The sequence below is a fragment of the Pelobates fuscus genome, chromosome 6, assembly GCF_036172605.1.
Source record: "Pelobates fuscus isolate aPelFus1 chromosome 6, aPelFus1.pri, whole genome shotgun sequence".
Lineage (NCBI taxonomy): Eukaryota > Metazoa > Chordata > Amphibia > Anura > Pelobatidae > Pelobates > Pelobates fuscus.
In genome coordinates, this window is record NC_086322.1 from 117,300,374 (window position 1) to 117,323,806 (window position 23,433).

General features: G+C 39.5%; 1 protein-coding gene across 1 annotated transcript in view; it reads left to right on the forward strand.

Annotated features, from left to right (window-relative positions):
* The first annotated feature begins 294 nt into the window (after positions 1-294).
* Positions 295-23,433, forward strand: part of NEK1 (NIMA related kinase 1) — a 115,672-nt gene continuing 92,533 nt past the window's right edge. The window contains exons 1-10 of the mRNA XM_063458188.1: positions 295-615; positions 4,093-4,189; positions 7,793-7,890; positions 12,663-12,746; positions 13,357-13,424; positions 13,511-13,597; positions 16,702-16,756; positions 17,629-17,829; positions 21,008-21,077; positions 22,209-22,363. Of these exons, the coding sequence (XP_063314258.1) occupies positions 499-615; positions 4,093-4,189; positions 7,793-7,890; positions 12,663-12,746; positions 13,357-13,424; positions 13,511-13,597; positions 16,702-16,756; positions 17,629-17,829; positions 21,008-21,077; positions 22,209-22,363 (1,032 nt within the window). The 5' untranslated portion in view covers positions 295-498. The remainder of the gene's footprint in view (positions 616-4,092; positions 4,190-7,792; positions 7,891-12,662; positions 12,747-13,356; positions 13,425-13,510; positions 13,598-16,701; positions 16,757-17,628; positions 17,830-21,007; positions 21,078-22,208; positions 22,364-23,433) is intronic.

The following is a 23,433-nucleotide window of genomic DNA, read 5'->3' on the forward strand; positions in this document are numbered from 1 at the left end:
TGCATATTTTGTTCTTAAATATCTAATTTAGTTTGAATTCCCAACAATCACTCTATTCAATAACCCTATCTGATTTCATTACACTACAATTCGTTTTTCACGGAATAAACGCCCCATAAACAGCAAAAAAAATAATATAAAAAATACACTTTTATTCCCGTAGTAAAGATGTCTGCCGATGCTTCACTTAGCAACATTAGACAACCAGCAAACTGCACATAACAGTTTTGTACTCGGCATTTCGCCCACCCTCCTCTGATGACAACACACCGTCCATACAGCTCGTTACAGCTCGCAGAGAGCCCTGATAGCGGGATCGGGCGGCTGACAGGTCCGTGACGTCATTTTTGTGCGACGCACGCCGGCGGCTCCGCTGCCCAGCAACCGCTAACATCAGCCAGCGGGCCGACCAGCCGAGTCCCGGAGACTGGGAGCCAAGTGCATCCCCCACCCAGGGCCGCGAGCACAGTCATGCCGTAGGGCTCACCCCCAACAGACATGGAGAAGTACGTGAAAATAAGCCAGATCGGGGAGGGTTCCTTTGGAAAGGCCATCCTGGTGAAATCCAAAGCCGATGGCAGGCAGTATGTCATTAAAGAGATCGGCATCTCTAAGGTGAGTGTCAGCTCCCCGGTACAGCACCGAGCACAGCTCACAGCCGGCACTTCATGGCCAAGCTGACATGGGTTTAATGGGGTCTGCTGTATCTCAGCACGCAGGGGGGCGAGGGATAGCTGTGAATTGACACTATGTAGTTTTATTTGGTGTTGGGGCACATTATTTTTTTTTTTATGCGTTTATAAAGCACCAATTTATCACAAAGCGCTTTATTATATTATAAAAGTGGGTAATTTAACAACTGACACATTTATAGAGTGTTACAAGAATAATAGGTTAATGAGGACCCTGCTCAAGCGAGCTTGCAATCTAGAGATAACATGGTACTTGGGGGTTAACCTTTTTAGAAGTGCAGTCCTCAATCTGTCATGAACTAGGCTTCCCTTAGGGTAGTGCCAATGGTGATCCATTCTATGGCTACACCCTATTTAACCATGACACGTTTTTCTGATTTGAAAAATCAATTTGTCAAATGCTAATACATTTAATTAAATTGCATTTCCTTCCACTAGATGCCACACTTGTATTTAAGAGAATTTTTTACTACAAATAGTCCTAGTAGAGTCACAGTTATTCAGGAGTTTGTGGGGCTCTAGTTTTGCATAGTGGGGTTTACAGCAATTCACATTTAGTCACTGAGTTCATGTGCAATTTGTGCAGTAGAGCACATTTATACTGCAGTGGCTTTGAACACACACACACTCAGCTGACCATTACCTATCATCATAAAACTCCAGATTCAAAATGGTTGAAAGCTTGTAAGGGTATTGGATTTATTTATTTATTTTAACTTAACTGTTAATAATGTGATACATTACCAAAATACAAGCACGTCAGAGCAAGGTGATTTTTTTTTTTTTTTTTTTTTTTTTTTTTTTATATAAGCTTATGGTTTAGGTTACCAACAATTAACAGTGCATCCGGATATTTAGTCTATACCATCTAGTACTGTCAACAATGTTCCTCATTACAAAATTGAAATAAACAGGCAGAATGCAAGAAAAAGCATTAGCCATTTATGCCTGCGTTAAATAGAACAGAGAGCATTAGAATGTTTGGAAAATGTTAGAATCTGGAAATGGATGGGTTAGTACAGTGTTTTTTTAAAGCTATACATATTCATTAGGGCTCTGTCTTTGCATTGGTATGTGTAGTAAAATAAAAAAAGTGCAAAGACTTTACAGATGAAATAAAAGAAGCCCAAATAAAACCAAAAATTATTGCACTGTGAATATCTATATTATAAAATGGAATATAGAGGATGGCAGAGAAGTGTAGCTCAATAAAAGGTCTACAAATAAAAAAAAAAAAAAAAAAAAAATTTGAATCCCCACTGAAATATACGTAGAAAATTTCTGTCCGGGTGAAGACGATACACTGCAACAAATGTATTTTTCTCTATAACTAGAAACTGTCATTAATAGAGAGAGCTACAAAGTATTAGCTAGCTTCCTTTTATTTATTTTTCTCTATAACTAGAATCTGTCATTAATAGAGAGAGCTACAACGTATTAGCTAGCTTCCTTTTAGAGGTAATCGAGTTTCAGTCTGTTTCCTACTGGATGTGAGGTATAATTCCACCCTTCACTTTAGTGGCCTGGTTCATATTACACTGGGACATCTTATTTAATCATGTAATTAAGACATATTGAAGAAAGTACAAGGAAATTACTGTATCTTGTGAGGACGAGTCACTGCTGCTACTGAAAGGGTAAAACCCACGTTATAACCACAGTTGAATAAAAATAGACAAAATACTGACCGACAAAGGCACTTAAATTGGTGAATGCACTTCACCTATCAGACATACTCTCTCTAAGCAGGAGCAGGTTCATCCACTTATGCACTTTGCATGAACGCCGTTTGATAAGCAATATTGCGCTAGAGGCACATAGGGCTTTGGCTGAGACCTGGAGAAACATTGCTAAGCCATCTTGGTGCTTGGTCCATTGCAAAATTAGCTAAGCAATTTTAATGAATTGCCTAACCTCCAAGGTTCTTGGTTCAGTCCGGTTGTACCGGTTTTGGCCTCATAGTCCTTGTCATAATGATCACTGAGCTTTGAGTCAATTTTCACTAGGGTTGTGAGCATTCTCTGGACCTTTACATTCCCATCCCCCCTCCTTACGTGGAACTCCTAATTTTTTTTTTATTCTCTGTGTCTTCTTCTTACGTTGGTTTGAATGTATTAAAGTCTTTTGAGTGGCACATGTATTGGATTTATGTTATAAAATTCTTGTTTGTAAGTCTGACCTGCCATTTGCTTAAAAAGAAAGTCTCTTTAAAATATAATAGAAAAGCAATCTCAATGTATGCATTACATATCCAAAGTACAGTATAATTGAAAAAGTCTACGATAGTGATTTGTCGCAAATTTTGGGGGACACATAAACTACATGCCAAACGAGAAACAAAACTAGTGTAAGAGAGCATCTTGTCCAAATTTCTAAAACCTGTTAAGAATACCATGGGAACATAGTATATCAGCAACTGGTCTCCCTAGCCTTCTCCTCTGAATAGTAGATGGACACAGATCATGCAAAACCTAAAGAGGTTCTGTTGTAGGTAAGTATAGTGTTCCTGGACATCTTGAGTATGTCTTTCTTGGTCTCAAATAAATTAAATCGAATGATTTAATCTGTTTTTCCTTCCAGCCAATGTGCCTGTAGGGCTATGTGTGGTCCTCAAACTCCGGCCCCCCAGATGTTGCTGAACTACAACTCCCATGATTCTCTGGCTATCTATGTAAATCAAAGAATCATGGGGTTGTAGTTCAGCAACATCTGGGGGGCCGGAGTTTGAGGACCCCTGGATTAGACGCATGTAATCTGAGATATCGAGTAGCTTAGGGCTAAATTAAATATACTTACAATGATAGATCTTAAGGACTCCTAGGTTCTGGGCAGTCTTTAATTCATAAGTTCTACCTCGATCTATTAGGTCCTTAATAATGGATTCCATTTCAACCAGCCTGACCTGAATGGTGTTAGATCTGTGTGTAGCTGTATTGTAGGACTCCACAACCCTATCTTCCAACTCCGCTATTCTCTGACCCAACGCGAGAATCTCAACTATTACTCCTCTGTTGCTGCAGTCAATCTCTCATGCTAGGAAGGTTTTTAAGCCACCTATATTGAGGATGATCTTGCCAAGAGAGCAGTTTTGCAGACTCTGTCATCATCCCGATACCCCGCTTTTAAGGCTTAGTTTACTGGCACCAGCATCCTATGGAGAAGCGACCTGCAATTTATTTATTTTTGGCTAAGAATAAGTTGGCCATTAAAGATTCCCTCACCTGCTGGCTATACATATTGTCACGAGATATGAGGTTGCCAGTAAGTCTATGGAATATATAAAGCTATTGGAAGGGTGTCACAATCAGAACGAAGATCTTACTCGTCCATCTAGATCGCTGTCCAAATCATGCCCATAAGGGAAACGTAATATGTTTATCTTTTATATATTCCTTTTAAGATGTCCAACAAAGAGAGGCAGGAATCGAGAAAAGAAGTTGCAGTGCTGGCGAATATGAAGCATCCAAATATTGTCCAATACATAGAATCTTTTGAAGGTAATTTTTGTACAGTTCTAAGTAACAGATAAGTGTGTAGAAGTGAGCATCACTGGTTTAGTTCACTAAGCTAGCCCACACACACCTTATAGAACTGCCGTGCTGCTGCTATCAGATTATGCATCAAATCCATTTGTGTGTATATGTTTATTTTAATGCAATTTTGCATGTTTTAATCTATTACCTCTATACTACATTCAAAATGGTTGTCCCTTCCAGCCTTCAGTGTCCTTTTAAAACCTAAAGTTAAACATGAACACCTGCCGGTTGCTTATTGGGTCTATAGTTTTAATGGCTTCATACATGGTTTTCATGAATGAACTCATAAATGTGAGACTGCATGCATGGGCAAAGCACCAGCTCCTTACTGAAAACCACAAGGGAATTGATCAGAGAGGTGGCACCTGCATGTATTTGATAGACCTTGTAGACAAGTTACTTATTATTATTATTATTATTATTATTATTATTATTATTAGCATTTATATAGCGCCAGCAAATTCTGTAGTGCTTTACAATATTATAGGTGGGTGAGATTTAACAATAAATGAGACCATTACAAAGAATTACAGGAACAATAGGATGAAGAGGACCCTGCACAAATGAGCTTACAGTCTATAGAAGGTGGGGTGTAAAACACATTAGGACTAGGTTTGATTGTAGTAGGCAGGAATTTCCAAAGGAAGTGAGCCACCCGCGAAAAGTCCTGCAAGCGTGAATTGGCCGTACGGGAGCGAGCAGCAGACAGGAGAAGGTCCTGGACCGAGCGGAGAGATTGAGAATTGGCATACCTATGGATCTGTGCTTTCTAGGTATGCATTAGTACTTTGAATTGACTCCTATAGTATACAGGAAGCCAATGTAAAGAGTAACAGGGGTGAGGTGTGGTAGGAAAATCAGTCTGGCAGCAGCATTCATTACAGACTGTAGCAGGGCTAATATGGCTTTTGGGAAGACCAATTAGGATGGGATTACAATAATCCATGCTCTTTAGTAGATTCTTGCATAATAAAAGGGCGATGCTGGCAATGTTTAACCCCTTAAGGACCAAACTTCTGGAATAAAAGGGAATCATGACATGTCACACATGTCGTGTCCTTAAGGGGTTAAGGTGGAATCGACTGGATTTGGTGACCTACTGGATGTGAGGCTCAAAGGTGAGGCCAGAGTCCAGTATAAAGCCAAGACAGGGCACTTGCAAGGATGGACGTGTGTGTGTGTGTGTGTGTGTGTGTGTACCACTAACTTGAAAGGAGAGCGAAAACAGAGGATCAGTATTAGGAGGAGGGAAGACAAGGAGCTGTTTTAGAAAGATTGAGGTTCAGAAAGCAGGAGGACATCCAGTCAGAGATGGAAGAAAGGCAAGCAGTGACACGTTGCAGGGGAGAGGTCCGGGGAGGTGAGATGTATCTGGGTGTCATCAGTTTACAGGTGGTAGTGAAATCCAAACAAATTAATGAGTTTGCCAAGAGAGGCAGTATAGAGCGAGAGTGAACAGAAGGGGACCAAGAACCGAACCTTGAGGGACTCAGATTAAGGCAGAATGAGGGAAGGAGGTGTTATTAGAAAAAGAGACCTCTGAAGGAACGTTCGGAGAGATAGGAGGAGAAACATGAGAGGGCTGTGTCACAGAGACGAAGAGATTGAAGAGTTAGGAGAAGGAGGCCACGATCAACAGTGTCAAAGGCAGAGAAGAATTAGCATGGAGTAGTGGCCTTTGGATTTAGCTGCAATTAGATAATTTTGTAACTGTAATCAGAGCGGTCTCCGTGGAGTGGAGGTGGTGGAATCCAGACTGAAGAGGGTCGAGGAGAGCGTTGGAATTGAGGAAGCAAGTCAACGGGTAAAGATAAGTCTTGCCAAAAACTTTGAGGAGAAAGCCAGCAGGGATATGGGACAATAGTTGGAGGGAGAAGCTGCGTCAAGACATGGCTTTTTTTAGGACGGGTACAACAGCAGCATGCTTAAGGGGAGCAGGAACAACACCAGAGGAAAAAGAGCAGTTGAAAATCTGATGAGGTGAGACTGTATGGGGTTAAGAGGACACGTGGTGGGAAGAGAGGAAAGGAGAAGAGTAGCCACCTCCTGTTCTGTATCTTGAGAAAAGGCTTGGAGGGTAGGGATGGTATGGTCCAAGTGAGGTTGAGATAGAGAGGAGTAAAGGGGGAAGAATTTATTCCTTAACTGTTTAATCTTGTTAGTAAATTAACATGCAAAGCTATCAGCTGAAAGATTAGTTTGAGGGGTGGCCACAGCAGGGAGATGAAGAGCGTTAAAAGTATTAAAGTGACACCTAGGATTGTGAGAGCATGAACTAATGAGAGAGGAAAGGTAAGGCTGTTTAGCAAGGGTGAGGGCTGCGCTGTTTAAACGCAAGGCAAATTTATAGTGCAAATATTCCGACAGTGTGCGAGACTTCCTCCAGCAGTGTTCAGCTGAATGGGAGTATTTCTGCAGGTAGCAGGTGTACTTGGTGTGCCACGGTTGGAGGCGTGCCTCCTTGAGGTGCGTTCTTGGAGCAGGGCTGCAGCATCTAGGGGGTAGCAGAGGTGGGGGTAGCGTTTGAGGAGAAAGGGAGGGAGGGAGGGACAAGAGAAGATCGGGATGGATGTGAGTTATGAATGGATCTCAGTTGAGAGCTGCTGGAGGTTAAGAGAATTCAGGTTCCTTCTGAGTTGAGGGTGTTTAGGCTGAAAATGTTGGGTGTCGCACTCAAGAAGAAATTATAGGAGGTGGTGGTCTGATAGAGGAAAAGGAGTGTTACAGAGATTGGAGACTGTGCATGCGTTTGAAAAAAAAATAAGATCTAGTGTATTGCCAGCTACATGTGTGGGAGAAATTGCCCACTGTGATAGTTATAGGTGATTGAAAAAAGTTTTGAGGCAACTGAGGTCATGGGTGGGTTTATGGGAATGTTGAAATCCCCCAAGAATATGGGATTTCGCTTGAAAGGAAGTAAGGAAGCCAGGCAGCAAAATGGTCAAGGAAGAGACCAGGGGAACCAGGGGACCAATAAATAACTGCAATGTTTGCAGATATGGGTTTGAACAAGCGGGGGGAGTGAATTTCAGAGGAGGAGCTAGAGAGGGAAGGGGGTTGGGGGGTGGGGGGGGGGGTTGACGTTTGAAGGAGCTGTGGGGTGAAAGCAGTAACCCTACACTGCCACCCTTACTGTCAGACTGTCTTGGGTTGTGAGTAAACGGTAGACCACCAAAGGATAATGAGGCAGGGGTAGCTGTGTCAGAGGTCCAGAGATGCTATCTCAGGCTTTGAACTGCAAAGTCCTGGGAGCAACCTTATAGAATAATTGTTTCCTCATTGCATGTATTCAAGTAATCTGGCAAATAATATACACTCTTTTTGCAATGAACACATATTTCCTGTGTAGTGTTACCTGCATTCATCAACCACTGTGGAATAGAGTGTAGGGCCCAGAATTGCCCCATCATTTTAAAACTAGCTGTGAACATTCCATCTATAGTCACTTTCTGCTTCCTACCTTTAAGCCTAAGAAAATACACGTTTTTTATTTTTAAAACAACCAAACTCCTATACAGAACCATATCAAAAGACTTTTTATTTATTTTTATTTCTCTTTTTCAGAAAGTGGCTGTCTGTACATTGTGATGGATTATTGTGAAGGAGGGGATCTATTTAAAAGAATAAATACACAAAAAGGAGTATTATTCTCAGAAGATCAGGTAAATTATGGTGAAATGTAATTACAGCAGTTATTTTACTTTTTTAAATGTATTTTTCTTTACTGCCACATTTGCAACTCAATCCAGTTACTAGTAGATCTGAGAACCATACTCACTGTGGCGCTTAGGAGTAGGAGATAAAGCAACTGCATTTAATTTGTAAGTTGTGAATATTTGAATGCTGTTCTTGGTGCTGTCTGTTCCACTTTGAAGAGGACATGTATACACAACTTGCTTCACAAATAATACATTTGCATCTTGACAAAGTGATATGTAAATTGCTAGCAAACATATTTGTTTCATATTCTGGTGATGGTATAGAGTTGTATATTATAACTGAGACTTTGAAATTTGAAGTTCTATGCTACTAGCCAGACCTTAAGTTACTCGCCACTGCAAGCCATAGCATACTCATAAGGGGTGAATTCTACTTGCCAGTGCTAAATTTTCATTTGCCAATGGCAATGTGGTGAGTGGAAATTTTGAACCCTAGTAGCATCCATGCTCTCCTAGAATCCTTATCTCAATCCCAGAATACTTAATATGGGCCTGTGATGAAAAGCTTAAGGTAAATACATATTTTTAAAAAGTAGGGGCATCTTCCAACATACAACATGTATGTGTCTAAGAATATGGTTCTAAAAGTTGAGTAAACCACTCCCCTTGGTTGTTGAATATCAAATCTACAATATGTACAAATCAACCACACACCTAATGTGAAGTATAAAAGTAACAACAATCTTTATTTAATGACCCAAACTAAAATGAAGAGGGAGGAGGGGAGGGGGGGGAATAGGTAGGTAAATGTGCCCTCGGTAAGTACGGTTGTGTATGGAGGTGTTTCTCCTGTTCGTTAGTTACAGGTTGGCTAAAGGTTGTGTGTGTCTGCGAAACTAAATGGTCTAGAGAGTATGTCACACCCGTTATGTATTGTCTGTGTCACAGTAGTAAGTGGCTCCATGGTCATTTTGTACATGCCCAGCTGATACCTCCTGTAGCGCTATGTTAGCCAACCGTCTCACCTGCAGTAATTCGCCTCCCCAACCTGTTCGCCCGTAAGCTCGTGATATATATTGGGTGTTCACCCCATGCGGGGGTCCAGTTATACTCTGAATGTCTCTGAGACTGTGGTGGTCTCCCTGATCAGCTCATGTGGGCAGTGGGTCCATACTCCGCTGCGTGGAGCAAGGTCGAACCACTATGAGGAGAGGAGGTGCGGCAGAGGTCGGCAAGGCGGGAAGAGGAAGGGAGAAAGGGCAAAGGAGGCAGAGAAGCGGCTGGGATGCTTCAGATTTTTTTAAGGAAAGGATAGCCATATTAACCTACCAGGACGCCTTGATTCTGTGGGAACAAATGGCAAGATTGTGTGATATCTGCTCCTTCCCTTTTTTAAAGGGACACTATAGTCATCATAACAACTGCAGCTTAATGTAGTTGTTCTGGTGAGTATAGTATGTCCCTGCAGGTATCTCTTTATGTTAACACTGCCTTTTCATAGAAAAGGACAGTATTTACTGCCTAAAGACACCTCCAGTGGCAGTCACTCAAACGGACACTAGAGGTACTTCTTGGTTCAGTGCAGCACAATGTGCGGCGCCTCCATGTGTTTTGGATCAAACCAAGTGTTTGATTATATGAATATCTGCCCCTGTCCAGATTGTTTAAAATGTATGCGTGCACGCTCCTAAGTAATTCACACCAGAAACAAGTTTCATGGTTGACGAAGAACTTGAGGAATGTTTAATCAGGGGGCGGGAGCCCCTTGTGAAGACATAAATACGTCACATGCATAATTATAGATAACAGAGAAAATACACCAACAATTGGTTACACTTTAAGGGGTCTCATCTAATTCCATCCTACTGGCCGTGATGTCAATACTAACATGGAACTCTCCTACACATTCCAGCACCATCTTGTTACACAAGGCAGTAGTCGATGGGAACAGTTACTGAACAAAGGAGGGGTTAGAGGAGAAGCAGACAGGTTAACACAGTGAATAATGAGCACAGATACACAGAGTAAATAGACATTTTCCGAATTCTAATATTTTGTCCATAATGCATGCGGAGTGTGGAGACGCTGAACGTCAGTGCTCCACAATGTGCAGCACTGAAGTTTAGCGTCTCCACACTCTGCATGGAGGCGCTGAACATTCTCCATAGAGATGTATTGATTCAATGCATCTCTGTGAGAAGATGCTAATTGGCCAGAGTGGCATTTGGCTCTGCCCTTTGCTTTCCTATAGGAAATAATTGGATTGGCTGAGCTTGTCAATTCTGATAATTTCAGGCAAGGAGGCCGACCGGTGTTTTTGTTCAAAAGTTGTACAGTTGCCTCTGTCCTCAGGGGGTTTTGTAGCAAAAAAGAAAACCTTTTAAGATGAGGTCAACATCAGTTTACCACTTTATAAAGTACATAGAAGCAGATTTATTTTTTCAGGTTTTATTTGCTAATTCATTTTCTCCTGTTTGTGCTGCAGAAGCGATATTTTGACCCACATAATGCTTGTGTGTGCTAATGTTGTAAATTGAAGTTTACATTTAAAGGACCACTAAAGGCACCCAGACCACTTCAGCTTAATGAAGTGGTCTAGGTGCCGGGTCCATTTAGGATTAAGCCTTTCTGCTGTAAACATAGCAGTTTCAGAGAAACTGCTATGTTTACCTATGGGTTAATCCAGCCTCTAGTGGCTGTCTCATTGACAGCCGCTAGAAGCGCTTCTCACTGTGATTTTCACTGTGAGAAGACGCCAGCGTCCATAGGAAAGCATTGAGAATGCTTTGCTTTCCTATGAGACTGGCTGAATGCGCGAGCGTCTCTTGCCGCGCATGTGCATTCAGCCGATGACATCAGAAGAGGGAGGAGAGTACCAGCGCTGGGAAAAAGAGTACCAACCATGGGAGTGAGACCCTGAGGGTGGGGGCCCCCCAAAGGGCACTATAGTGCCAGGAAAATGAGTTTGTTTTCCTGGCACTATAGTGGTCCTTTAACAGGTTTTGTTAGGAACATGTGTGTCCATAATCCCCACAGTACAAAGCCTTCTGCCTAAAGAACGACTTTTTTTTTTTTTTTTTTTTGTTTGTTTTCCATGTCCATTATTTGTTCATGGACCTTTGTTAATGGTATTTTGTGTCCAGTTCTTAGAAGTCCATACATAAAATATAAAGTAAGGAGAGCGGCATAAAAAAAAGTAAATACCAATATGAGCAAACCGCTATATTTTATTAAAAACTATAGCAAAAGAAACAGTGTCTAGTACTACACAAACTTGTTTGGTTAGACAAAAAGTGCATATGCAATTATCGAATTCATAAAAAAATCTAAATAGTAATAAAGTGCATTACATATAAAAAACAATCATAATAAAACTGAGCAAAATGGATAGTTAGTGCATCTTTCTTAAAGGGATACTATAGTCACCAGAACAACTACAGCTTAATGTAGTTGTTCTGGTGAGTATAATAGGTCCCTTCAGGAATTTTCATGCAAACGGTAATGTCTACATTGCCTCTAGAGGTCACCTCCAAGTGGACACTCCTCAGATGGCCAGTGGAGGTGCTTCCTGGGTCAGTGCTGCCGAAAAAACAGCCCTGACGTTCAGCGTCCCCACGCTCTGCATGGAAACGCTGAACTTGCAATGCATCTCTATGAGGAGGTCCTGATTGGCCAAAACTGCATTGGGCCCCGCCCAGTGCCGATTTTAGCCAATCCAATGCTTTCCCTATGGCTAAAAATCGGCCATTTTGATGATGTAAAAAAGGGGGCAGGGCCAGCGCCGGCGGACCCGCGCGACGCTGGAAATAAGGAGAGTTTTAAACTAAGGGGGTGCTAGCTAACTAAATGGTGGGTTAAACACGATAGGGTCAGGGATATTTGTTTGTATTCCTGACCCTATAGTGTTCCTTTAATGTAAAAAAAACAACGTATGTATGTATAAATCTCAACAGAGTTGTGGTGGGGAAAAAATGTGGATGAAAACCCCTTCCACCTGAAGTGGATAGTTAATACTTTGCTCTTTGTTCAGCTCATTTGCATACAACTACCCTGAATCCCTTGCAGTAGTGAGAGCACTGTTAAAGTGAGATTTCTGTGGGGAAAAACAAGTCTTGTGGCTTGACTGGTGTGTGTTTGTGTTTACCATTGAGATATATTTACAATGGTAAATATATATATTGTAGTATCTTTATGATTTTAGTTTTTTTGTTCTTGTATTCTCCTCATTCACCATCCTTCTCTCCTTATCCCCCACCCCCACAAATATTCTCTGTCTCTCTAGTGGAAAATAAAGAGGAGAGAAGGATGGTGAATGAGGAGAATAAAAGAATGAACCTAAAATCATAAAACTTTTGAAGAATCTGCTTCTGTTCACATACCATGCAGTGAGGGGACCCAATAAGTAGCAAGTGATAATCTTCCCACAGGCTTGGTCTATACATATAGTGAAGCTCCAACAGTGGGTAGTTGAGCAGCAGGCTGAATCAAAACGGTTGCTTAAACGTTGAGTGTGGGTACACAGGTTCGCTTAATTAGATGCAGATCGATTAAATCGTTTAGAGGCAGTATGAGCAGCAGTAAATAAACTGGATAATTGTACCAGAGTAGTGGAGGCAATGATATCAGGAACTGACCGTGGGTTTCAAAGGGATCACACTAATTAGTGCCCACAACAGGTCATCAACGGGTTTCGTTCCATAGAAGCAGATAGTGATTTTGTGCAAATTCAGGATTGTACTGCTATTTCATTATATGGATCATTCTGTTTTATTTAGATTCTCGACTGGTTTGTTCAGCTGTGCTTGGCTTTAAAACATGTCCATGACAGGAAAATTCTACATCGGGACATAAAGTCACAGGTAATGTAAATTGCAAAACCACATGTTCTTTTCAGTAGGACATTCTTGGACAACTTTTCCACAATACATCTTTACAGGCAAGACGGGGGTTAATATTGTACCCCATGTTTTCAGGGGACCTTTATTTAGCTGAACAAAGTAGTGGTTATCTGGATCTTATGTTACGGTTGGAATATGCTCTGTAAATCTGAAGTTACCAAATAAGTCCAAAGGAATGTAACACACACCATTCTATAATTATACAGCAAACATTACCCATCCCCAGGCAAGGCACTCTGCACACACCTATAGTCAGCTATACTTCAATTTATTTTTATAAGATACTGATGGAGTTACAGAACTGCCCTAATTACCCTGAACTACATGTGCTTGTGGGCAATTAATTGACGTTTTTCTTAGATTGGGGGGGTTGTTTTGTTTTTTAATTTTAATTCCATTGAACAAATTATTCAGGGTACAGATTAACATTTTATGCCATGTGAAATTGTGGGAAATGGTTTAACATCACATATTAAAATGCCATATAGATTACGATATATATTTTTGTGTTCCTCTCTATCTCACTCCAGTTTGCTTAATAATATATACATACATTTTGTATCCACTGTAGAATATCTTTTTGACAAAGAGTGGAACAATCCAACTGGGTGACTTTGGAATAGCTAGGGTTCTGAACAGGTAAGACTGCCTCTCAACTATATGTTGTTGGAAGGTATGGTACGGGTTATAACTGTTAATTTGCTGTGTTTTTCCTTCCTTTTTAGTACTGTAGAGCTGGCTCGTACATGTATAGGAACACCTTACTATCTGTCTCCTGAAATATGTGAGAACAGACCTTATAACAACAAGAGGTTTGTATAATGTTTGTTTGAACTTGTATGGTATACACTGGGAGTCTAATTGGAGAAGTGTGTGTGTATGTATGTATGTATGTATGTATGTATATTTATTCGACCGATATAGATTTTTGAGAGCCGATAATCTGTGGACATTTACCACTGTGAAAAAGAAACAATTTCTACACAAATCTACTGTTAACTGAATATGTTTATTGAACTTTTTTTTCTACAATTTTATTTTTTAATTAAGTGGTAAATGCAAAAAATTTACGTCAGTCAGATTTTTTTTGTTTTCAAGACTATTTACTGTTCCTCTCCTTTCCCCTCCCGGTGTAAGTCATTACCTCTCTTGTAGAGTGGCTGAGCAGAGCGGACCACGCTACACTGAGTGACTGGTAGGGGAGAGCGTTATGCGCTTTCTTCATGCAGGTCACGCGATTGTTGCGCCCTAAGGCGACGGCCCTGTGTGCCCTGGGCCACCGCTGCCTCTCACATTATCGCCAATATCTGTATCAATAGTGGCCGATACTGATATTTTCGTAAATCCGGAATATCGGCTGAACCGATAATTATATCTATCTCTATCCCGTGGAACCTCGGAACTCAAACGTAATCCGTTCCGATTATGTTCGAGAACCAAATCAACATTTCCCATAGGAATTAATGTAAATTTGATTAATCCGTTCCAGACCCCCAAAATTACAGCATTGTAACACAAATTTTACTGTTTAATAATGCCTTACATGCATAAAATAATAAACACAATGTATAGTAAATGAAAATGTCACTTTACCTGTAATGATGAGAGTTGATGGCGGAAGTGGAAAGGAGAGGGGCTATCATTGTTTGGATGAGGAGTCGCCTTACGTAATTACAAAAGGTAACTGTTCTGACGTTCTTTACCCTGATCATTTTAACACCACTGATATCTGGTTGAGGCTCATGATTACCTGGACCTTTTCTTCACCAAACATTTGTCTATTGAGACTTGCTGTTGCCTTTGTTTTAAAATGTGTCTAAAGTGAGACATAGCATTATCATTAAACATGTTTGTGGTATGACTTACAGCAGCTTTATCGGGGTGATATTTTTCAACAAAATTTTGCATTTCAACCCACTTCGCATGCATTTCTTTGATCAGTAAACTAGGAACATTTTCTATTCCCTCCTCTGATGATGATGATGATGATGATGATAATTCCTCAGATGCCCTCTTTTGCTGCCCCCTCTTAAGGTCTTGGATTTCTTCTGCGGTGCATTTGTTCTGGTGATCCTCCACTAACTCCTCAAAATCATCATCATTCACCTCCAAGCCCATTGATTTCCCCAGAGACACAATATCCTCAACAACAGGCGCATCCTGTTTAATACCGTCATAGACTCTTTCAGGGACAGCCTCTGGCCATAATTTCGTCCAGGCTGAGTTCATGGTCCTATAAGACACATCCCTCCATGCTTCATCTATGAGGTGTAAACAATGTAGGATATTAAAACTATTTTTCCAGAACTCTCTAAGGGTTAGCTCTGTATCTAAGGTTACTTCAAAGCACCTTTGGAACAGTGCAAAGCTTCTTGAAGTTTGAAATTACTTGCTGGTCAATGGGCTGGATAAGAGGAGATGTGTTGGGGGGGGGGGAAAAAACTTCTCATTAATAAAACTCCTCCATCAATTCGTCCTCCAATCCTGGAGCAGAGCCTTGACAGGCAAGTTTTCTTTGTTTTGTTTTTTTTTAGGAATTTTTTTAACACTTGGCCCAAACACCTCATGAACGCACTCAATAAATTGCCTGGTTACCCAAGCTTTGCTGTTGGCCCTCCACATCACCTGCAATTTGCTTTTCTGGATATGGTTTTTCTTAAATACCCTCGGGTCCTCCGAGTGGTAGACTAGCAAAGGCTTGAATTTAAAATCCCCACTCGCATTCCCACCCAAAAACAGGGTTAGCCTGTCCTTCATTGGCTTGTGTCCTGGCAATGATTTCTCCTCCTTTGTTATGTAGGTTCTCTTTGGCATTTTCTTCCAGAACAGGCCTGTCTCGTCACAGTTAAACACTTGTTGGGGAACAAATTCCTGAGCCTCTACATAGGCTTTAAATTCAACAACAAATTTCTCAGCTCCATCTTTATCACTGGAAGCTTATGCCACTTCTCTTTTTCAACTTTTCAAACCACCCTCTACTTGTTTTGAAAACCTCACTCTAAGCACTCATATCAATAACAATTTTTCCTACATCTTCTAGTGTATGTCTTCTTTGTTTTGTAATTGCTTTCACCCCTCTAGCAACATTGGCTCCTTTGATGGAGTCTTTATTTTTTTAATATGGTACAAATTGTAGATTTGGCCATTCCAAACTGTGTTGCTAGATCAGAGACACGGACACCACTTTCATGTTTTTAAAATAATTTCTATCTTCAACTCTATTGTCGTACTCACAATTTTCCTCTTGGCTTGGCTAATATCTTTGGGACCCATGGTGAGTTTTTGCAGACTGAATGGAGCTCTATGTGAAGACTCAATAAAATTTATTTAAGAGTTAGTGGAACTCTATTTGAAGACTGAATGACTGTTAACTGGCAGAATGGAGCTGTTTGCTGACAGAATGGAGCGATGCGTTATACTAACGAGGTACCAACGAGATTACCATAGAGGTTAATGCCGCGTGATGTGTTCGGGTACCGAGGATCGTTCGCATACAGAAGCATTTTTTTTTTTTTTTTACTCAGAATTTTAGTTCGACTTCCGAATTGTTCGGGAATGGGACTGTTCAAGTTCTGAGGTTCCTGTGTGTCTTGTATGTATGTATGTATGTATGTATGTATATATGTGTGTGTGTATACAAGCACTAGACCAAGATGGCAGTCTTGAACAGAATTAGGTCTTGCATATTTGTACACCCTCTTTATCACATTTGTCTCATGTCTATACCCAAGTACAGTGAGGACTAACCCTCGTACCCCAGATGTTTTGACTACATTTTCTATCCTGCATAGCTAGCCTAAAGGGCTGGGCAGGAAAGAAAATGTCAAAAAGGGGGCAAGTTTAGTCTTTTTGCATGTGTTTTCATGCACAAGAATGAGTAAACATTCTAATCTGTTTTTGTGACTTCCTCTTCTAGTGACATTTGGGCTCTAGGATGCGTCCTTTATGAAATGTGCACCCTCAAGCACGCGGTAAGTATTATTCTACAGTAAATATAAGCACAAAGCCAGCTTTAGTGGCAGTGGCGTTTCTTTTAGGTTTTTTCCTGTATCGTCGGGTATGAAGCTGGGATTACGGATGAGAATGCTCAGCCACTATGAATGGAATACAAGCAGGGTTGCTTATTGATCATTTAAAGTGAAACTGCTTTCTTATAGTGTTCCTCTTCTACCAATATGGTACAGTCACACTTTAGATTTAGATTCAGAGAGATATGGAGATCTACCATTTGGTGCACATGTTTGAGACAAAATAATTTTTATTTTTATTTATTGGCACTTTAGTTACTCAAAAATATGGATAATGCTTAGGTTTTATAGCCTGTTTTGTGTGGGTTATGCATAACTTAAACCTAATCTCTAATATATATATATATATATATTTATTTCTTTTTTCTTCATTTGAAAATTTCCAGTAAAACAAGATCCATTTTTAATTTTAGCCTTTTCTTACCCAGAGGGTATGGGAATTTGCTTGGAAACTTGCAAAAATGCTAAATTGTTTTCACATATGCTAAAGGTTGAAAGTTTGTTGTATGATTTCATTTTTTTATTTTAATGACCATGCTCCATACCTCTGTTATACGTGTATTCTGTTTGTAAATTTACTGTAACATTATATTCTTCTTAATACAATGTGTTTTTGTATTGGTGGCTGTAGCTGTTTTATGACAAGTGGTGTTTCTTTTAAATCCATAATTTGTTTCATTTCAGTTGCATTTCTAGGGTCTACAGCTCAGTAAAAAAAAAAATATATATAACTATCCGGTGGAGGATTCTATTGTAATGGTCCTGGAAGTTCAAGTTCTCGAAGTATAGTTTAAGTTGTTTTATTTTATTTCTAGTTTGAAGCTGGTAACATGAAAAACCTAGTATTGAAGATAATTCGGGGTTCATATCCTCCTGTGTCTGTGCATTACTCTTATGACCTTCGCAATCTACTCTCTATGCTTTTTAAGCGGAATCCCAGGGATCGTCCATCTGTCACCTCCATATTGGAGAAGCCTTTTATATACAGACGTATAGAGCGTTTTTTGCCTCCACAGGTAAGGGTTTATGTAATCATCCACATATTTTCAATCAAATGCATCCTAGGATATTTAGATCCACATCCACATCAAAACTCATTGTGCTAAATATGTTCTTCACCAAGTAATGGGGGAAAAAAAAAGAGGAATTGATCGTTTTTGTTCGTGACTGTACAGGCTTTTTACTCTAAAATTAATAAAATTATGCATAAATCATCAATAGATCTAGTAAAACAAAAATGATAATGTGTGTATGTATAAATAAATAAAAATGAAATTATATATATATATATATATATATATATATATATATATATAATTTTTTTTTTATTTTTTTTTAGGGGGGGAGGGGGAGTGGATGTTTGTAACATGCAATTTATTTGAAGCCTCCAGTAGAGCTTTCTTCTAAAACTACATATAAAATGTCTAAATATAAACCATCAAATCTAAGCAAGAAAGAAGAGGAACTGTGTGCTCAATTCGCCATTTTTATCCACTGAAGAGAACTTATGTCTAGACTGCCTTGAAACAGAACTTTAACACTATATCGATGAGCATCATTGAAGGTTTTAAAAAGACCCACATAGGGAATATTTGATTATTTGTTCATCTCTGCTAAAAATTATTTGTTTGACTGCTCATTTCAATACAAGTGTACAAAAAGACATTGGTTTAAGTGCAATTGAAGTCATGGGAAAATGTCTGTCTACATTTTACATGAATTAATTCCATGTGTGCTATCTAATATAATCCCTCAGCTTTCCAAGACTTTAAACAAACTTTTAATGGGAATTTCTTTCTGAATTAGTATTGCCATTACCTAATCTTAGAAAAGTGTCATGGGAGTTATACATTTAAAATAGATGTGAATTTATATTTCACCATCAGTGGTGTAAAAAATCATACTATTGTATATTTCCTTATTGCTTTGAAAATCTTTTTTATTTTTTTATTTTTTATATTAGAGAATTTTTTAAAAAAAAATGAATCATAACATTCAAGAAAGAGAACAGCTCAAGATACTCAGGTCTCTATTGTAAGAACCGTTTTACATATTACAAAGTGCCAAATATGAAGCAGGAGAAGCACTGTTGCACATAGAAGGCTTATCAATAAACTGCAATCTTTGAGTTTGGTTTCCAATATTGTTGAATGGGTAAGGCAGTGGCTGAGTGACAGGCAACAGAGGGTTGTAGTCAATGGAGTATATTCGAAGCTTGGGCTTGTCACCAGTGGGGTACCTCAGGGATCTGTACTTGGACCCATTCTCTTTAATATTTTTATTAGTGATATTGCAGAAGGTCTTGATGGTAAGGTGTGTCTTTTTGCGGATGATACTAAGATATGCAACAGGGTTGATGTTCCAGGAGGGATAAGCCAAATGGAAAATGATTTAGGTAAACTAGAAAAATGGTCAGAGTTGTGGCAACTGACATTTAATGTGGATAAGTGCAAGATAATGCATCTTGGACGTAAAAACCCAAGGGCAGAGTACAGAATATTTGATAGAGTCCTAACCTCAACATCTGAGGAAAGGGATTTAGGGGTGATTATTTCTGAGGACTTAAAGGTAGGCAGACAATGTAATAGAGCAGCAGGAAATGCTAGCAGAATGCTTGGTTGTATAGGGAGAGGTATTAGCAGTAGAAAGAGGGAAGTGCTCATGCCATTGTACAGAACACTGGTGAGACCTCACTTGGAGTACTGTACACAGTACTGGAGACCATATCTTCAGAAGGATATTGATACCTTAGAGAGAGTTCAAAGAAGGGCTACTAAACTGGTTCATGGATTGCAGGATAAAACTTACCAGGAAAGGTTAAAGGATCTTAACATGTATAGCTTGGTGGAAAGACGAGACAGGGGGGATATGATAGAAACATTTAAATACATAAAGGGAATCAACACAGTAAAGGAGGAGACTATATTTAAAAGAAGAAAAACTACCACAACCAGAGGACAAAGTCTAAAATTAGAAGGACAAAGGTTTAAAAATAATATCAGGAAGTATTACTTTACTGAGAGGGTAGTGGATGCATGGAATAGCCTTCCAGCTGAAGTGGTAGATGTTAACACAGTAAAGGAGTGCGTGGGATAGGCATAAGGCTATCCTAACTATAAGATAATGCCAGGGACTAATGAAAGTATTTAGAAAACTGGGCAGACTAGATGGGCCGAATGGTTCTTATCTGCCGTCACATTCTATGTTTCTATGTTTCTAAGGGATATGCAATATTAGAAGATTGGCATATTCCCCACTAGCAGTCAGTCTATTAAGGAAACCACTTTTAAGTGCCACATTAAGTGCCTGAAGATGCCACATTATGAGGGTTGACTATATGGAGGAGTCCTGTCTCCTGCGGCCCATGTGTGCGTACATAGCAGGAATCAAATGTAAATGAGGACTAGTCTGGGATATCAAGAAATAACAATCACTGTCCGAAAGCTTATAATTGAGCCCTTCCTCCCCTTTCCAGCCTTGAAAGGTTTCAGTAGTCAATGTCCAAAGAAGTACAAGTCAAAAAGTGTTGGAGAGACATAATAAAATGTAACCAATGTTCTTTCGTGGGTATATCAAGTCTTCCAATGAGATGGGGATCAGTGCCTTAGCAGTGTTAAGCAAATGGCGCAGAATTGAAAAAATGGCGCAGAATTTATATGTGGAATTAGGCATATTGATCAAATGTAACAAGGCCATTTCAGCACTCCAAAGAACTGAGTCTCCCAAGATTTCAGTCACCACCTCTCACCATTACCCAAAAGGGGGCTATGATAGGACATTCCCACCAGATATGTATCAAAGTTTCCAGTCCCCCATGGCATCTCCAACAGCTTTTTGGAAATTGTAGGGAATATTCTGTGAAGGACTGGGGTCCTATATTACAAGGAGAGAAGTTTATTATTTACTTATTGGTAGTGGGAAGTAATAGAGCTCTTGTGTTGCCCCAGTAGAACCTTCTCCCACTGAGCAGTTGAAAAGGTCCTAGCTAGCTGACCCTCCCATTGTCTCTGACACATGTCTTTCTCCATTCTGTCCCTAACCAGCAAGTATTGGAACAGCATCGAGATTGCTTCATATAGCCTTGTGGCCACCACGCAAAGGCCCTCAAACCAAGTGTGCTCTCTGTGTTACATTTCCTTATTTATGTTTATGCTATTCTTATTTATTTTGTTAACTTTTTTTTTTCTTTTAAAGGTTATTGCTGAAGAATTTGGCATGGGAGGCGGGCCAAATGTAGCTAAACCTATATGTCACGCATTAGCTGGTAAGTAAAATCTTTTGTGATGACACTGTCATTTTTGGAGTATTTGCACTTTTCTCCCAGCAAAACCCCACTAGGTGGCATGTTTGCTTATCTGTTAAGGAGATATACTTCCCTTAAGCTGTCTTTTCTTGGCACAATCATCCAATCACTGTTATCATCTTCGGCTCCTGGCAACTTCATCTGTCAGGTGCAAACATCACTCTTGTACTCTTTTGCTTCCACAAGAGTGCAAAATTGAGTTTATGGAAAATCCTGTAAGACCATGGTATAATCTGTAAATGATCTTGTACAATAAACCAGAGGCATCTATTGCACATCACACAAGATGATGCTTGCTTCCATCCGTCGTCATGGCTGATGGGAAATGGAAAAGGCAGAAACTCCAGTCTTTTGTCAAAGAATGCCAAACGATATGGTTTAATTGCTTTGGAATCTCAAGAAATTCAAACACAACTAAAGGGTTTTTTAGAAAGATCCAATCTTTATAAGAAACTCAATGGTAACAGAGCTGTTTTAAACATTGCAGATTGACTTACATCTTTGAAAAGCTTCCATATAGGTCTTACACAAATGGTAATCAATGCATTGTCTTTTTATGTTTTCTTAAAGGATTGCTTTGTTCAATTGATCCTGCTTACTTTCTGTTGCATCAGATGTCAAATTAAATCCTAAAATAGATTGGCTTTTAGCAGGAATAAAAAAATGAACATTTAATTTCTTGTGTAGTAGTTAATCAAATTTGGTTATACATAATATGACCGACCGATGAACCTTCTGATACAATTATTTTTTATGTGCTAGAACAAGAGGGTTTTAAAAATAAAACCTCTAAATATCCTAATATATATATATATATATATATAAAAATTGTTTTATTTCATTAGTTTAATGAAGGTGCATGTGTACAGATATATGCATTTGTCCTGGAATAAAATTTATTCGATTGTAAGTAATGCATGGTTAGGAACAGGCATTCAGCTTGTACTGCCAGAACTTCAGCAGTGATTAAAATAATATGGAGCTAGGTGTTTGACTTGTGCACTGATTACATTTCTTTGGGATTGCAAGATTCTTTTTGAGCAGGTTACTCTAAATACTGAAATAAAGGCTTAAATATTTTTTTGTAATCAGGTAAAAGGCCAGCTCCAGCACAAGCCATGCCTTCTCCCTCTCCTCCTGCCCACAAAATCACCAAACCAGCCGCTAAGTACGGAGTGCCTTTAACAAAATCAGCGGATGCTTTAAAAAAGCACCACGACCGGAAGCCGCAGATCAGACACAGACAGGTGAGCACATTTGTTAACAGTAACTGTAAAACAAACAGGATCACCTCTAACTAGAGAACTAGAGCTACATACATCTTGCTTAATGAACTGTTGCTATTTCCATGCTGTTCCAGAGTCTGTGAAAGGGACTGAAAGTGTTACAGGGTTGAGAACAAGAGCTGTTCCAGATTCCACTGTACTTGACAGTGTTCTGGTGGAAGCCTATGTGACAATGCCTGTCATTGGCATATGCAAATATTACTAGTTTATATTTCAAATATTACATGCTTTTAGACATTTTAGTGGTAAATAGGGGAACCAGCAGCGGTTACATGTCCTTCATTTTTTTTGTTTAAGAAAGTCAGGGGGAAAAAACACTATGAATGAATGATGTGTGCCTTGTATATAATTAAAGTACTTCTTATCCTTCTTATCCCCCTTTTATTGCATTTCAGACATAGTACAAAAAATTAACATATAAATTATTTCTTTACATTGTGAGTCATTTCATTAACCCCTTAAGGACCAAACATCTGGAATAAAAGGGAATCATGACATGTCACACATGTCATGTGTCCTTAAGGGGTTAAAGCTCTAGTCTGCTGCTTACTGCCAGGGATGTGTTTCATGGCTTTACATGCTCTCTGAAAATTACGTTATCCATGGGCAGACTTAAGTTTGCTTTTTTTTTATTCTTTATTTTTCACTCGGCAGGAAAAACATTAACATGCCAACGACAATCTGGCTTGTGCAGAAGCCTTATTGGCAATGCTCTTATCGCTACATTTGAGAATTTGCTGAGTTAAGATAGAGATAACATACAATAAAATGCCAGATTTTGCTTATGGCTGATTCACACCTCGTACTTTCCACCAAGGATTTTTTTTGTTTTAGTACGAGCATTCACGCATATATTAACACTTTAATTTTAAGAATTCCCTTGAGTTTCAAGGGAGAGATACATGTAGAGGAAAAAAGGAAAAATAGGAGAGAAAGGAAAGCGGGGGGAAAAAAAAAGAAAGGTATGGGGGGGAAGGAAAGACAGGGGGGACAAGCGACCCATCTCCATGCTACTCCCGAGCTCGCTGGGG